At 29.2% G+C, this 17,798-nt stretch overlaps 1 protein-coding gene and 1 long non-coding RNA gene across 3 annotated transcripts; both read right to left on the minus strand.

Moving 5' to 3' along the window:
- Nucleotides 1-2,628: 2,628 nt before the first annotated feature.
- Nucleotides 2,629-4,840, minus strand: LOC129306028 (uncharacterized). Its single transcript, XR_008592103.1, has 3 exons — nucleotides 4,633-4,840; nucleotides 4,350-4,513; nucleotides 2,629-4,253 (listed from the first exon to the last, which is right to left on the minus strand). It is a non-coding gene; the product is annotated as an uncharacterized LOC129306028 (long non-coding RNA).
- Nucleotides 4,841-4,966: 126 nt separating this feature from the next.
- Nucleotides 4,967-8,492, minus strand: LOC129306027 (serine/arginine-rich splicing factor SC35). Of its 2 annotated transcripts, none has more exons than XM_054946331.1 (8): nucleotides 8,315-8,492; nucleotides 8,124-8,202; nucleotides 7,656-7,735; nucleotides 7,506-7,572; nucleotides 6,834-6,905; nucleotides 5,834-6,034; nucleotides 5,496-5,712; nucleotides 4,967-5,210 (listed from the first exon to the last, which is right to left on the minus strand). In XM_054946331.1, the coding sequence occupies exons 1-8, from the start codon at nucleotides 8,487-8,489 to the stop codon at nucleotides 5,205-5,207; spliced, it is 897 nt and encodes a 298-aa protein (XP_054802306.1). In that variant the 5' UTR covers nucleotides 8,490-8,492; the 3' UTR covers nucleotides 4,967-5,204. The 2 variants fall into 2 exon arrangements, with proteins under 2 accessions (XP_054802306.1, XP_054802305.1); XM_054946330.1 differs by having other exon boundaries at nucleotides 5,834-6,052; nucleotides 8,315-8,490.
- Between the last annotated feature and the right edge of the window lie 9,306 nt (nucleotides 8,493-17,798).

The raw sequence follows: 17,798 nt of genomic DNA on the forward strand, positions 1-17,798 counted from the left end.
TTTTACTTTTAAAAAATAGAATTCATTTTTTTTTTTTTTGAGCATGTATAAATTGATATCTGGCTGTCACAGCATGCATCAAGTGAATTTTAACCTTTATATTTGATCAAGAAAAATTATTCTGTGCTGATATGGAGGAATATGATACTGTCCTCTTCTAAGTTGAGCTAGTCAGTGATCTCCCTTGGTGGTTATGAACTTAGTTTCGCTTGAAAAGTGGAACGAAGTTTTTTTTTCTGAAAGTGGATCAGCCTACAAAGCTAGGGATTTAGATGGAACTAGGCTATCAACTATACCTATCTAATATATAAGACAAAATAACTGCATCACAGATGTTAAGAGAATCAGTTAAGGATGATAGTTGTACCTGGAAATATAAAAAAAATGGATTAAAATATCCTTGTATTTAATCAAAATAATGTTGCATTAATTGTTCATTGTGAATAAAAATTATGAGTTTATAAAGGTAATTTACGAAAATTGTAATAAATGCTTATTGAGATATATAATTTTGTTTCTAAATAAAAACAAAACAAGTGGTAGTTTTATATATATATATATAAAAGACGGTTTTGAGGAACACCATATAAGACATTGATCGTATTATGCTTGTTTTGACATAAATTCTAGACTTAGCTTTCAGTAGCAAGACTGGTTAAAATCGATTCAGCCCATCTTTTTTTGGAGTGGGATTTTTACATTAAACTGGTCTATGAAGCACATATCCTGAAGCAATGTGGATCTTATTGTCAGACAAGTGATTATTGCATGAATAGTTTTCCTTGATGAGAAGGTTGAGGAGATCGAGAGGGAGATACGCACTTGAAATGAGTTGCTTGGCTCTTAATTTTTATTAATGTTGGAACTGAAAAGGATAATGCATCATTTATATGGTTATCATTAATAAATCAAATATGTCCATCTAAGTTTTACAGCTGATCCTTATTAGAACATAAGAAGGTAACACATGTAAAAATTAAAAAATAAATTATAAATCTATAAATTTAAAAAATATCTAACCAAAATAGCTTAAGCTAGACTTGTACTTTCTTAAATGGATTTACATATTTAAATAGACTTGAGGCCTCTAAAACCCAAAATAACATATGTCCAAGCAAAAAAAAAAAAACATAAAATACTTCATAAATTTATATATTTATAATTTATCTTTTAATTTTTAAATGTGTGACTCACTTTCATATTTTAATAATCTTAACCTAGATAAAGGATGAAAGTTGTAAGAAGTGCTCTACAATCAGCATAAAATTGTGTTGAATTTCACATTTATGCAGACAAACAGATATTTGTTAATATTATGTTGTCGCCCTCAAGAAATGCACTGTTTGGCTTGAATGTAACGTTTTTTTTAATTTTTGAGCAAAACAAATATAATGTTAAATGAGCAAGAATTGTCACATTATCATGAACGGATACAGGGAAAGAAAATAGTCTATAAGAACAAGATCATATTCGATGCTTAGAATATTCGGACCTAGCATGGCAAATTTATGAAAGTGATGAGCTATGAAACATTAAAAAATTATCGCCCCTTCAAGAAACTAAACGGATTGGCGAAAGAACATGGAAATTTCAAACTTCCGCATAAAAGTAAATTCCTGACGCGGGTGGCATCATTGTTGATGAGATTTGGAGGAAGATTGCAAAGTCAGAAAGATTGAGGGCATAATAATGTCCTAAAGAATGATTGTTGGATATGATGCTATCTTATACAAGCAGAGATAGAAGTACTCTCGAGAAATTTCTTTGGAAAAACTTGGGGGACCGGTTCAAAGTACATCACAAGATGAGAAATTTTTTAATTTAAAATAAAAACCTTAATGATCATGGTGCTCAGGAGGCAGGTAATCGTGTAAAGATCTCAAAATTGTCAACATTAAGAATAGAAACGAAAATCTAATCACTTAAGAAAATAGAGCATCGAGATCACAAAACTCAGATTGACTTCTTTAACGTACGAAACAGATAGAAAGCTTCATAAAAATTAAAAAACGATCCCCAAAAATGGCATAACAACAAAGAATTCCTTATCCTTGATATGCGCATTAAAAGTTAAAATCAAAAGCATTGGACAAGTTTTAAACTCAAAAGGTAGTGGCAGCTAAAAAGTAACTAGTGGAAAACCTCCAAGAGGAATCGTTTGATGAAAAGAATTGAGTCTCAAGAAAGTGCCATCATCTTATAAGAAATGACTAAAAAGACAAGGTTCCAAACATTTTTAAGAGCATCGCAAGGTTTTAGATCAAGAAATAAAATCCTTGATGGTGGAATGAAAACGTACAAGAAAAATCAAATATATATATATATATATATATGCGTTTTAAAATCATATATTTGTGCAATAACACCAAAAATAGAGAAAGGTATTATAAGTATGAAGAGAGAGGTGTGATGTCTAAAAAGGACTAAAGTAACAAGCGAAGGAATATTATAAAACATCTGAAAAGTTCTACAAGTTGGGAACAAAAAATGGAGAACCCAAAAAATTACAAGATTACAAAGAGTTGGAAAAAAATTAGATATCTGGAAAAAATCAAATAAAGTTTTGGTAGGCATAAAAAAAAGAAGGAAAAACAAATCAACTATAAATAAAGGAGTAAAATGACCAAATTAACCAGGAAACGTTTTGCCCATCTCATGGATCAGTTTTCTTCGCAGAAATCAACAGAGTTAAAAAGATGACATAAACATACATTATGCTCAACAATTTTCAAATTAGAAGAAAAACAGTGCACAGAAGGTACTGGAGGGCTGGAGATAGTGCGGTCACCGGATTTGGGTTTAGCAGAAATGTTGGATAGGGGCATGTTCTTGAAGCTGTGATGTCGGGACGGAGCAAATTTAGTCTTGTGTGCTGGGACTCACTCATGTTTGCGAGTAACATTGATCTGTTCTGTTTGGCATGTCGGTTTTCTTTGCTTAGCCTCATGCAGGAGTTATCCAAATATAGATCATACCCAGAACTGGACTACATCAATACCCTTTCCACCTCAAATCTTAGTCCAAATCCTCTCCCAACTACTTGAAGAGAAAAACACCAGAATACTTGGTAATATAAATAATCACAATCATGATCATAGTTTTAGCACACAAAATACAGATTTCGCAGCATCCTTAACAGCCTGCAAAGCCCCTAATCTGTTGCACTCAAATGCAGATAATCTCCCTTATGTATTTATTTAAACCATGATGCGCTAAAAAGGGTGCAGAGAATATGATATTGAAAAAGGACCTTGAAATCCATGACTGAAATATTAAAATGGGTTCAATAAGGGGTATGTGCAGGGAAACTTAGTCACCGGCCATGACTGGTACAAAACTGGTGCATGGACACGTTCTAGTTACCAGATAAGGCACACGTTTCTCAAATTAAGGAATAGAAAATTTCTATTAACAAGCAATTAGTGATTATTAATAGCTTCTATCATCCAAATCTTGAGAATATCAACAAATCACAAGAAAGCAACTAGGCTAAAAATGCAACAAAATCAATTCATGCAACCAAGCCTATCCAGCATAAAATACAAACAATTAAATTCTTTTTCTAAAAACATAACAAAAATCCGACAAATAAGTAGGAAAGAAGTCTAGAGAATCACGTGCATTCATTCAAAAATATTGAACATAGATGGGCATATACAATACAAAATTTGATGGTTCAACTAATTCAGATGGAGAAAAAAACAGATATGAAAATCATTTTGCATCTACTTTCTCATTTATCCCAATAAAACAAAGATCCAGCTAATCCGCAATCAAGAAGTCAAAATGTATTTCTACCTGACGTTTTGCTTATGCCTCTACAGGTATATTTATAAATGAATGATCAAATACCCAAGAAAACCATTATTTGTAGCCTCCAGTTGCAGGTCATTATCATCCCACAACGTAATGATCGTGGTCAGAAACAAGGACTATGCAAAAGAGGACCACAGAGAAAATAAACATGCCAGAGCCATAATCCAAGAAAAAAGGATTGAGAAAAGCCTACAAAACCAATCACCAGTTCAACGTAAAAGATTTATTTCAGGAGGCTCTGCAATCAACAGAAACCAGCTGGACAGCCATCATCAGAACCAACTGCTAATATCATTGCCAACCCCGACCCCGGCCAAAAGGGCAGCAACAGCCAGCTGCATGCAGTTATTTGTTAATTCTTCAAATTACTCACGAACACATGCATATCATACAAATGATGCATCAGCCACCATCTCTGCTACAACGAGCGTATCTCACTACATTAAGTAGCAGAAGTTATAATTGTTAAAGGTCTATGTTAAAGAAGCTGATATCAAGTGAATCACCCCAAAAAGTAACCACGAATTTATTACCATTGGAAATACCACACCACAGCATATTAGGTTTACTATTCAGTACCCACAACTTATTGTTTAGTATCTGCGTCTGAATTAATGAATACTGGGTCCATCTCCTATGAGGCATCCGCTACATCTCATTACAGGTTCAACTCGTGTCCATCACAGCAAGAAGAATCCTTTTTCGATGTTTATATTTGTCAGTGAAGACCAAACACGATTGCCAGATCAAAGATCAGAATTCTCAGTGATTATGATGTATTTCAGAAGTAATAAGGAGCTAAACCAAAAATCTTACCAATCATGTCATCATTTGGGGTATAAATCAAGTCAACTAATTGCTCGTGAAACCAGCATATCGGTAAAATAATCATACTCCTAAAACCAGCATACTCTCTTGCAACCAGCATCAAATTCACGACCAACCATCAATGACATAGAAACAGCATCAACAGCAACAATCCAACATGCGCCTATCAGGCCCCCACCACTTTACCCGAACATAACTATAAAACCCAACAAGTTCATTATAATTCCGAAGAACTTTATCAACCAAACTTTAACTAAATCACGACCACACTTCCCTATAAGCGGGGAGTAAAAGTAGAGAAATTGTTAAATGCACCAGCAGAAACAAACTAAATGACAAAACTCTTCAACAACAGTGCAATATCAATCTATTTAACTACAAGGTCCAATAGTTACCAGATAGACCACTAGAAGACACATTAGGTCCAAATATAGTAACATTTTAACACCAAGGAAGTCCGACAAGATCATGAACATCGATCAAAGGACCCAACATTATCAAAGCAGCTACAACTGCATTACTCAAGGTCCCTCCGCATTTTTTCATCAGAAACCTGGTGCTCATTCCTGTAAAAATAATACAGTAAAACAACAAAATAAACAAGTTGAGAAAGTTTTTGCTTTTACTGCAATAATAATCTTTCACAAAGATAAGAACAAAGCTTAAGACAAAGTTACTCAAGCGTTTGCTATCAAGCTCTAATGCAAAATAAAAAATGAGCAGTGTTTCACAACACCAAATTGTTGAGACATTTAAAAACCTTGGCTCTAGAAACCACAATACTATTGAAGAACTTAATAGCAAGCACTTAATAATTGCAATTAAGTTTTTCCTTAAAGCATGTCACATACATCTCCATTAGAATTTCGAGGGGATGGGCTTCTCGAATCCTTGGGTTGACCACGTGGTGAGACACTGTGAGGTGTAGGAGATCGTCCATCACGGCTACGACTCTCAGGGCTTTCATCCCTTGGGCTCCTCCTTGGGGAAATACTTCTTTGAGGGGAAGCACTCCTTTGAGGTGAAGGACTCCTTCGAGGACTAAGGCTGCGGCGTGCAGGGGAGCGACTGTTTTAAAAGCAACAACCATGAAGAAGTCAGAAAATAAACCTTCAATATTTTGAGGCACAGAACTTCAATGTTCAATAAAATTAGAATTTAAAGTAGCTAAGTATCAAGGTCTTAAAACCTATCCACAGATCGGCTTCGGCTTCGGCTATGGCTACGACGCTCATCATCATAGCGATCCCTTCCACGACTCTTGTAGTAATCAGGACTTGCACTACGGCTCCTACTTCTGCGACGAGATTCTCTTTCTCTTCCACGATACCTATCCCTTTCATACCTATCGTAACTCCTGCTGCGACTCCTCCTCCTATAATCCCTGTCCCTGTAATCATCACGATACCTGTAAATGATTGAGCCACCACTACTATTAATCTCAAGAAATATTGCTTGAAAGATGCCAAGATTAGATTCATCAGTTCTTACATTTTAGAAATGCAATCAAAAGTGAAAACCTATGATCATTACACACTTGTCTTCTACAAAACAATTTTATGCTAATAATCACATCAGCAAAAATTCAAGTTTGGGAAACAAATATTTATCAAGCTAGCGCAAATTCAGTAAAGAGCTTGGCATACAATAGAATGGTCTCATACTTCCAATTACCTCAGCTTATGCTAAGACCAGATTCTTCCAGTGAACACTTAAGCATTCTTTAGCTTGAACATTAAAATTCTCATTGAAGTGGGGAATCGGTCTACATGAGTCACAGCATATGATCAGACACAAAACAAGTCCACTTAAAGTAACCAGCAATGCTCAATGTTGCCCTCTAATCCATTCTCACATATATTAGACATATAGACATCTTATCATATGTCAATAACAAAAACAGCCCCTCTATAGATGATTCTGACATTATTGCCACAACAAATTAAAAAAAATCAAGCTTGCTTCCTCTATAGCTGGGTACATACTAGTACCCGTCATACCACAGTTTACCCATAATCTTAGACCATGTTTCCAAATAGAGAGAAAAGCCAGTTCATGAAACATCAGCAACACCACACTCTTTCAATACAAGTAGTGAAACAATAACTAACATCTAAACTGGGCTACTGAGCACACAATTATAAGCATAATGCTCCAAAAGAACAGCAGAAAGGAAAAAAATACAGCACCTTCTCCTGGGGCTGCGACTCCTTGACCTGTGCCTAGACTTGGGGAATGTTTCAATAATCCTTCCTTTGTGACTGGAAATATAATAAACTGAATTTAGTATTTGCTAACCACAGTAACTCAAATCTCAAGTTATGTAAGACACAGATTAGCAATGCCAGATATCATTTGGAGTTCAATGTAGATATGCAGCTGAAAACAACAAAGCTATCGCAATGAAACCAGTCTTAATGGATGTTGATCTAAAAGTCTAGCTACAATCTAGGAGAGGCATAATTGAGCCATAATGTATTGTAGCATATTATTTATTCATAGCAATCAAAGTCCTTTTTTCAATGCAGAAACGAACACTGAAAAACACGGGAAAATTTGCAAGTAACTAGGTACAAGAAAACAAGATCTCTTAGTTTCTTTTTTGTCAAGAAGACATCAAAAAACACTTCAAACAAGTTGAAAGAATTTAGTATGTTTTCAGAATGTGTGAAAACCTTTTCTTCTCAGTTAATTGGCTATCCAGATGAGTAAATAGCACATGGTACTCTGCCCGTGCACTATCTGATAAGCAGTAATACCCACCAAAAATGTTTAAAGTTTAAACAAGGCATAGCAAATCATACATGGATCAACAAACAACAACCATTACAGCACCAGAAAGTACCAGGCTCAGAACTTACATCCTCTCTGCATTAGGCCCATATTTTGCAAATTGAACAGTTATCTCCCGGCCATCAACCACTCTTCCTGCACATAAAAATGTCGAAAATTTATATTTTGCATTAATGAAAAAAAAAACATATAGAAATCTTAATCAGAAAGATCTATACCGTCCAGCCTATCCACAGCCTTTTGTGCCTCATCAGCATACTTATAACGCACGAATGCAAAACCCCTTGATTCACCGGTCCTTCACCACAGTAAAATTTAAAAGAAAATCAAAATTCTTCGAAATTAACATTCGCACTATTGCTATCACTACTTTACAACAAGTGAGACCACAACAACATAAGAATGAAAGATATTATAACCGAAAGAAGTTCAAAGATTCACTAACACGCCATAAACAATTATTGCCACCAAGAAGCAATTGAAAAGGGAAAAAAATAAAAGCTTCTGAATAAAGAAATTCATATATCACTCTCCCAGGAGCACCCAAACACGAGAACAAATACACAGCAGGTGTCTGTCAACGAAACCATGTTAAATAGAAGAACTTGGAAGCTTCGTAATGATGTGCATGTTTTCTAGATAATTAAGAGTCAGCGTCCGAGTCGGTATTCAAGAAAAAGAAGTACCTTCGATCTCTGGGAATAAAGATGTCGACGACCTTGCCGTACTTATCGAACAGGGGAAACAGATCATCTGCGGTTGTACCTGATCATAGAAAACAGGGAAAGATTAAAAATAAAGATTTTCACAACACACTGATCAAAGCGAGAACGAACGAGGCGCAGAAACACAAAGGAGAGAAAAAGATGGAGCTTACGGAATGTGATATTGAGCACTAGAAGCGAATAGGTGTCAGTGATGTCTGGAGGACCCGACCTTCCAAAGTGAGACATTGTTGAAGCTTCGAGCGCAGAGGACCGTGAGGGTGAAAGAAGGGAATATAAGATTAGGCTAGGGTTTGTGGGGGCCAATGCAGAACTTTCACGAAGCATGAAGAGCATCCCGGTTCTACACTATATATTTTCATCACATTAAGCAATTGCTCGTGTACTTGCACGTAATTACTGACCTGCCACTGTTTGTTTTTTATTATTATTAATTAATTATGGAGGAGGTGTATCTTCATCTTTAAATTTTACATGAAGTTTGATTTTGATCTTCCAATTTTTTTTGGCGAATGATCTTCTAATTCTAATTTTATGAAGTATTTTTTTAGTAATGTAATTTTATTATCATTAGCTTCATTAATAAAAAAAATTGACATGGAATTTTTATATGTTAATAAGACATTGTCCAATGTTAATATTTTAAGTTTGTTTTTTAAAATAATATTTGGAAAAAAAAATAATTATTTGATACCAGTAATGTTAATGTTAGAATATTAAAAATATATTTTATAAAATTAAGGGATTGAAATTAAAATATTATATAAAATTAGACATCAGATTATTAAATATGCATTTTTCCTTATATATCTATATATTGATGATCTATATATATATATATATATATATATAGGAGTAGCTTTGATGTGGTGCATCCGTGCATGGGCAAAAAGATACAGAATTTTCTAAAGTTACATAAAAATTAAAAAGTACATTAATTATTTAAAATAAAAAATAAATTAATTGGCACATAAATAAATATAGAATAATGATAATAGTAATTATTTATTTTATTTTTATATAATATATTGATTGATTATATTGATATGTGTATAGATCAAGTGATTAATTTGAAATTTGAAGTAGAAAATAGTTGAAGCGTGAATGAGATAATTAAAAAAATAAGAGGAAGAAAATTTTAAATTTAAAAATTAAATAAGGGAAAACTCATTTTAGACATTGTGTGCATAAGAAATGGATACAACAGTGTGCAGGGCTTTTTCTTTTTTTCTTTTTTTTGTTTTTGTTTTGAACAAACAGCGTGCAAGCCTTGATAACATAAAGGCAATCCATAAATTTAAAAATTCAAAGGTTCCATCACACTAGAGCAAGTGTGGCATTTGCCAGACATCCAACATTAACAATCACAGATAAAAATAAATAAATTTAACCCAAAAGGGAAAAGGATAAAAGAGGATCATAAAATAAGGTGATTATATTAAAGTTCTTACAATCTTATCATCTTAATTTTATTTTTATTTTTTTTCAGAAAACACCAATAGTTTTGTAACCTATTGTCATGCTGATTTTTCTATAAGTAGGAGGTTGTGGATATAATCTTGTTAGTAATCCAAACTCAAGCTATTAGTGAATGTTTTTTATTTTAAAAAATTAATGAAATGATCATAATGTCAAAGATAAATGACATGACAACTTTAATATAAAAATTATATTTTCATTATGCAAATAATCAAAATAACATAAAAAGTTACTACAAATCATTATATATATAAAAGTAGAATTTAAGGTTATAAGAGAATATCATGTATTTATTTTTAGATTTGTTATAATTCTATACTTTGAGATACTTTTCATGAAATTATGTGCTTCAGAGTCAAGTTTAAGGTTAGGTTCGGGATGTTTATTATTTTTTAAGAAATATAAAATATATTATTTAATTTTGTAGTTAAGTACGAGATGAATCATTAATTTTTATATGTATATAAAAATTTATTTTTACATATTTGAAATTCAAATCTGATTATATTTAAATTTAATTTAATATCTATCTATTTAATAAATATATCTAACCTTAATATATGGTGAAAATCTAGGTTTATAATTTTGAGTATATATATAGAGATATATATATTAAGATTCAAATTTAAATTAATATATATCTGTTTAAATATTTAGAAAAAAAAAAAAGCAATATGTGTTTTACTATTTAAATTTATCATCTTGAACTTCAAAATTTATAAATATGATAAAGTATAGATATTAAGCTATTTAATTATTTATCTCATTGTGTTAAATTCATATATTAATTTTTTCCATATTTATATAAGTTGGCTTGTGCAACCAAGTTGTTCCATATGTTAAATTCATATATTTATAATTTGGATCTTATTATGTTAAATTCATATATTAAGTTTGGTAAAATTCAAATTATTTCTTAAATATCTATACTCATAAAAGTAAATATTTAATATCTATCATCTTGAATTTTTAAAAAAAATCACCTCTTAATTTTTCCTCCCAAGTTAGCCTTATTCAATTATAAATTACTTAGTTAGGTTAATAATAAATTTTACACCTTTACATTCGACTCACTCCTCTAATTAATCACATTAAGTTCATTTTCCTCTCAACTATTTTTTATACTATCCATGGCTCCTATATATGAGATCCATGCTATTCACGCCATCAACACAACGAAAAAGAAGTGGCTCATTGTGGTCAGGGTGATTCATATTTGGATATTTGACAAGTGGAAGTATACATCCAAATAATCCAACGGTATTGAATTAGTCTTTCATGATGCCGAAGTAAGTGTTTATATCTTTTATATTTTTTTTATAATTTGCATCTCATCAATTATGTTCAATATATAATACTTATCCTAGCTATGGGACAATGTTGTTATAAGGTGATCAAATCTCTGTAGTCATTTAAAAACTTTTTGTGAGACGTTTTGAAGATAAGATGTATCCCTTTAAAATATATGAAATTTCAAAATTCAAGGTTTCCCAATGCTTCCAATTGTATTGGACACAAGATCATCCTTACAAAATTAGCTTTATATTTTCTACTATTGTAAAACTACATCTTGAGACGGGTTCCATCTATCATTTTGAGTTCAATTTTTTTAATATCCCATATATTGCAGATAGAGAGGCAACAAATGATAATTACTTAGTTGGTATATATTCAAATTTTTTGAATTTGTCCTTCAAAAAATCCATTTAGCATGTTAAGATAATATCTTATTTTAGTTTTTTCTTATCTTTTTGAAAACTTTAATTATGAATTATCTAATATTAGTTAATATATAAAGATTTTTGTACATATATTAAACAATATTATTTTATATTACGAGTTCTCAAATATCTTATTTAATATATGATATCAGTTTAGGATTATTATAAAATGAAGTAATAACAATTTTATTTAATATAATAAGTTTTTGAAAATAGTAAAGTGTTTATTTAATACATACGAATCACCTATCAAATATAATAAAGTAATCAACTATTTTATTAGACAATTCTATTTAATAATTACTTTAGTCATTAAAGTAATTATTGAATATAACAAGTTTAAATAATCTATTCTTATTTATCTCAATTTTAAATGGTCTACTTTTTTTTTTATAGATGTGAATGGAAGATTATCTGAAATTGGAGAGTTGGAGGAGCCCATTAAAAGGATAAAAAAACAAATAAAAATAAGCATAGAAGATGCAAAATGATATGACACAAATTTTATTAATTAATATTTTTGAAACCTTATTTTTTTACGTTTTGATATTGTTCTATCATTATAAGAAAAATAAGATAAGTTGTCCTCTATAAGGACCTTTACAAATGATATACTAAACTTGATGGAGAAGATAATAAAAAAATTAATTATTATCATGTCTAGTGATTTAAGATTAGTGAGTTCAACGGCACTAAAAAACTGTACTTCAGGTATTTTGTTTTGATTTATTGTAATTACTTAAAATATTAATAATATCAAAATATATCAATCTAAAATTTTTTTACATAATTATAACCGATTAAGATGTTAAAAAGATTAAGATTAAAATCTAAGTAAAACATGTAATCAATTAAGATTTTTGTTAAGATATTAATTTTTTATTTGTATAATTCTCTTTAGAGCTAACAATGTACAATTTTCAAATAGAACTATTTTTTGATAAATTTTTTAATCATAGAATCTAATTGTATTTGATTGGTTTGGATGGCAACTTATTATTTTATAATAAATTAATTTTCTTATTCCAAAAATATCATATGTTTTTTATTATCTTGAAAAATCTAATTATTATTTATGCTGGATTTAAGATTGATAAATATTGAAATTTAATATTGAAAAATGTATTTTTTTTGCCAACATAATATTCAAATGTGTAACCAAGATAAGTTAAAGGTATAAAAAATTATCAAAATCATGTATCTTAGGTAAAATGATTTCATCAAATTAATTATATCTTCTAAAAGTACTTGAAATTTTGATAAGTTTGTAATTTGAGTAGGATATATTAATAGTATCAGTCAATATATTCAATAATTTTGGATTACCAGCATAACATACTTAATAATAAAAAGCCTTAGGTTTCATCCAAAAAAAATAAAAAAGATTTTAGATTTAAATTTTGAATTTTAAGCTAGTGCTATTAAAAAAAATAAACAGTGATTAGATAAAATTGCCATTTTTAATTCAAATTTCCTTTCATGTAAATATTATCTTAATTATAAATAAATGGTATTAGTTACTCCTTCGTTCAAAAATGTAATGCATTTTTAACTGAATCTTACTCCCAATCAAGTAATTACCTACTTTTAAAATAATTTTATCTTTTTATATTTATCCTTATTATACACCCTACAATAAATATAAAGTCATTTATCAATAGGGACACTTTTAAAAAAAGGTAATAATTATATCTCAAAAGACTAAAGATGCATTACATTTTTGAATATCTAACTCCTCAAAAAATACCTTAAATTTTTGAACGGAGGGAGTACTACTTATTCTAATTAAGATTGTGAGAAGTATGAGTTTATATAAACTTGTGAGATGAGATATATGTTAATAAAACTTTAATAGTGAATAAATAAAATATCTTATCCCAAATTAAATAGTCAATAAAAATACTAAAAAACATAAGTATAAATAAAATATTTAAAATTAAATATTCTTATAGAATTAAAAATCCAATTCGATGCATTTTGTTTTCAAAGTGCGTTGAAAGGCAATATTTTTAAATCTACAATATTAAAATTAATTACACAAATTCATATGATAGTTAAGAATTTAAGTAGTTTTTAAGATTTCCTCAATTCTCTATAATCCAATCTCATTTGAATTTGAATATAATAAAATAAGTATTTAAAAATATTAGGAAATCTAATTATGTTCATCTTAAATTTTAATTCCACTTATATTTATAAATTTTATAAATTAAATAAAATTTTTCCAACATGCTATTTAATAATTATGTAGTTAAATTATATAAAATTTAATTATTCAAAAATTAAATGAGTAAAATAGATAATATTTTCATATTAATTTAAATTTGAATATAATAAAAATCTAAATATTTCTTAGTGGGATTTCAATCCCATTTATAATCTAAATAAAAATTTTGGACTATATTATTCTACCATTATATAATTAGATATCAAATAATAAAAAAATGTACATACTTCCTCCGTTTAAAAATATGAGACATTTTTAATTAAATCTCACCCACCAATAAAGTAGTTATTTATTTTCAAACTAACCCTATCTTTTTTTATATTTACCCCTATTAAACACCATACAATAAATATAAAATCATTTATCAATAGGGGCACTTTTAGAAAAAAGGCAATTATTACACCTCAAAAAACTAAAAATATTTTACATTTTTTAATATCTAACTTTTTTAAAAATATCTTATATTTTTTAACGAAGAGAGTATTTAAAAAGTAAATTCTTGCTCCCTCTGATCCTATTTATATGATAGAGAGAGAAGATTTTATTATATTTATAAGTTACATTATTAAATTTTCAGTACATATTTCTTCTTTTACCCTCCATTAAATGTTAGAGAGAAAAAGCATATCATTAAAATATATATGTTTAATATAAACAAAGTTAAAACTTTGTCAAATTTTTAGATAGAGTTAATAATCTTTAAGGTTTTTCTTGATTCCAATAAGAGATATTGAAAGTAACTTATAAATAGGACCGAAAAAATATAAAATCTAATTATTTTAATCATATCTTCTATTAATTAATTTAGATTTTTTTTTACACATGACTACAATTTTAATGAGAGCCACTAGATTGATTTGCACAACTTTTGATCAATAATAGAGTTGAGAAAATGGGCCAACTCATATGTTACAAGTTAGTAAGTGTAAGTTGAAAAGTCATGCTTTTTAGTGAGCTGTTTTCCTTAACCCAGCCCATTAACACATCAATTTTTTTTAAAAAATTATATTTATGCTTGCTTTAAAATATTATTTTTTAAAAATTTATTAACAACAACAACAATACTAATTATTTTATTATCTTTAAGTAAGAAATTAAAGAAAAAAAGGTTAAATAAGTAAAAATAAGATGAGGAAGGAGGGGAAAAATCAATTTTTTTCTTAAATCACTTCACATGATACTGCTGCAAATTCAATCACAATACCATGCACAAATTTTATTTTTCTGGAGCTCTTCACTTTGATTTTGAAAAACAAAAATGTGTGTATATAATAGTTAAAAACCAATAACATGATGATATCCAAAACTCACTCCTTCATTAATAGTAGTGTGCTAAAAGGACAAAGATGCTGGAACAAAGTGAGGAAGATTAGAAGAGAAAGGAATGAATAATTAAACAATGAAAAATATAGATTTAGCCGTCAATCGCAGTATATGAAAGATCATAATGCTTAAGGTATAGTTCTATGCTAATGATAATGAGAATAATAATGAGGCTAAGGACTTAACATGTCCTGAATTCCTAACTAAATTTTTTTATAAGAAATATCTATATGAGTGGCAACCTAGGAAGTAGAATTTTTTAATCAGAAGATTTTATTATACCCCTTTAAGTAGTGGTAAATTGTATTATTAGCACATCCTACTAATCATAGTCAAAGGCTATACTTTGTATGAAAGTATGTGCACTATTGATGAAGTCATCTATCTTACTTTTAGAGATGCCTATTATGCACTGAGGTTACCAAACAATGACAAGGAATATATTAATAATATAAGAGAAGCAAGCTAGTGAGCATCAGAACAATTTCTAAGAAGATTGTTTTACACTACTCTTATTTGTGATTCTTTTTCTCGACCAAAGGTTGTATGGGATAGTATATGAATCTTCTTATCAGATAACATTATGAATAGGAAAAAAAAATATTACTAGATACCACAATATGCAATAATTACATTTGCCTTTGCCTTCTTTATTTTTTCAGCAATTTAATAATATCTATAGAATTTATATAAATTATCGAACAACACTATTAATATAACAATATTCTTTTCACAGGATAACAATTAGATGAGGCTGATTTATGTAACTTTATATTAATTGAGATTGAGAAAATACTTCATTCTAATGGGAAAAGTCTCACAAATTATAAATCTATGTTTTTATCTAACATATCAAGTTTGGATGCAAATGAGAGCATAAACAAATTAAATTATGATAGAGTTGTATTATTTGTTGAATTGGCAAGGTTGCTTTAGACATTAACTCTTGAGCAAAGGACAATTTATAATAAAATCATTAGTATTGTCACATCTAACAAAGGAGGAGCTTGTTTCCTCTATGGGTATGGTGGAACTGAAAATATGTATGCTTGGAGGACATTCTCTACTTCATTATGATCTAAAGGTAAAATTGCTTTTAATGTAGCATCAAGTAGGATAGCTTCTTTATTGCTTCTAGGAGAACGAACAACTTACTCATAATTTTGTATTTCACTTTCTATAATAGAAGACACTATATGTAGTATAAAATAAGGAAGTAACTTCGCTAAATTATTGGTTCACATGTCATCAATTATATAGGACGAGTCTCCAATGTCGCACAAGTTTTGTTTTGAAGCTCTTGGTAAATGCTTAAAAGATTTTCTCAAGTTCAGTAACTTATTAGCTGCCAATCTTTCATTTGGAAGAAAAGTTATTGTGTTTGGTGGAAATTTTAGGCAAATCCTCCATGTTATTCTAGGTGGATCTGAAGAAGGCATTGTTTTTGCTGCCGTCAACTCTTCAAACATTTAGGATAATTGTCAACTTCTTTTACTAACAAGAAACATAAGATTTATGGCAACAAATAAACATCTAACAATGCTATTCACGATTTTACCAACTAGATTATCTCAATTGATGATGGGATTGCTACTGAAGTTAATGAAGAAACTGTGCACATTAAGATCCCAGATGATTTGTTATTAGATGATTTAAATAATTTAATAAAGTTTATTGCTGATTTGACTTTCTTATATTTCCTTAACAATGTCTATAATTCTTCATGTTTTAGAGATAGTGTTGTTTTAACCTTTAAGTTGATTGTAGTTGAAGAAGTAAACAAATACATGTTCTCCATGATCCTTAGATAGGAGGTTGTATATTTGAGTTTTGATAGTGTTGTGAAAGATAATAGGGATATGAATTCACTTGATGACTTACACTCTATAGGTCTTCTATATTTAATTATAATATTAGGCTCCCAAATTATAAAATAAGGCCAAAAGTTGGTACCCCAATTATTTTAATGTGGAACATTGATAGGTTCATGGGGTTGTATAATGGTACACGTCTCATAATTATACAATTAGAAAACATATTATTGAGGCCTAAGAAATGTTTGAGTCAACTATAAAGACAAAAAGTATATATACCACACATTGTTATGTCTCCAACAAATTTTAGGTTTCTATTTGCTATAAGAAGGATGCAATTTTCCATTATATTAACCTTTGTAATGACATTTATAAGAGCCAGGGTTAAAACTTGTGTAATATTAGTTTGTATTTGCCTTATCCTATTTTCATGCATAGTCAATTTTATATTATTGTTTCTTGTGTTTGAAGCATGGAGGTTTTAAAAATATTGGTTTTTGATGAGAATAATTAATTCATATATTATAGACAGAACTTTTAATATTGTTTATAGGGAAATCTTCAATAATTTGTCTAATTAATTATGCAATTTTGTTAATTTGCTTCCTATCGTATCCATTAACAACACATTCATTTAGCTTTTGTATTTACTTAACTCTATTATGCATATTTAACATTAAAAATGATAATTATATAATCCCGCTATGTATAGGATGATATAGAGTATTGAATATGATATGCTATAAGTTATTCTTTTAAAAAAGATTTTTCTATAAGATTGACATTTATTTATAAAAACTTTAATATAGGCCCGTGCAAAGTACGGGTACTTTACTAGTTTCTTCCAAAAGTGTAGAACAACATGCCCAAAGTTTTACAGTACCAAATAGCGGGGAAATTAAGTAAGATTTTTGTTTTTGCTTCATTTTAATTTTTGAAAGGAAAAATTAATAATAAAATCTCCTTAATTACATAAATGATAATTTGATATCTAAAATATCATAAATTTACTAAAATTTCTTGAAAATTTTGTGTCAATAAATTTTAAATTAAAAAGACTATTTTACTCTTA

This window comes from Prosopis cineraria, unplaced genomic scaffold, assembly GCF_029017545.1.
Source record: "Prosopis cineraria cultivar Desert tree isolate PC_DT_omini unplaced genomic scaffold, ASM2901754v1 PC3, whole genome shotgun sequence".
NCBI lineage: Eukaryota > Viridiplantae > Streptophyta > Magnoliopsida > Fabales > Fabaceae > Prosopis > Prosopis cineraria.

Bases quoted from the DNA above. Each gene is read 5' to 3' on its own strand.
- LOC129306027 (XM_054946330.1), bottom strand. From the start codon at position 8,489: ATGCTTCGTGAAAGTTCTGCATTGGCCCCCACAAACCCTAGCCTAATC. The intron at 6,053-6,833 runs GTGCTGTATTTT...AATCATTTACAG, and splicing joins AGTCGCAGCCCCAGGAGAAG to GTATCGTGATGATTACAGGG. The intron at 5,713-5,833 runs GTTTTAAGACCT...CTTTTAAAACAG, and splicing joins CGAAGCCGATCTGTGGATAG to TCGCTCCCCTGCACGCCGCA.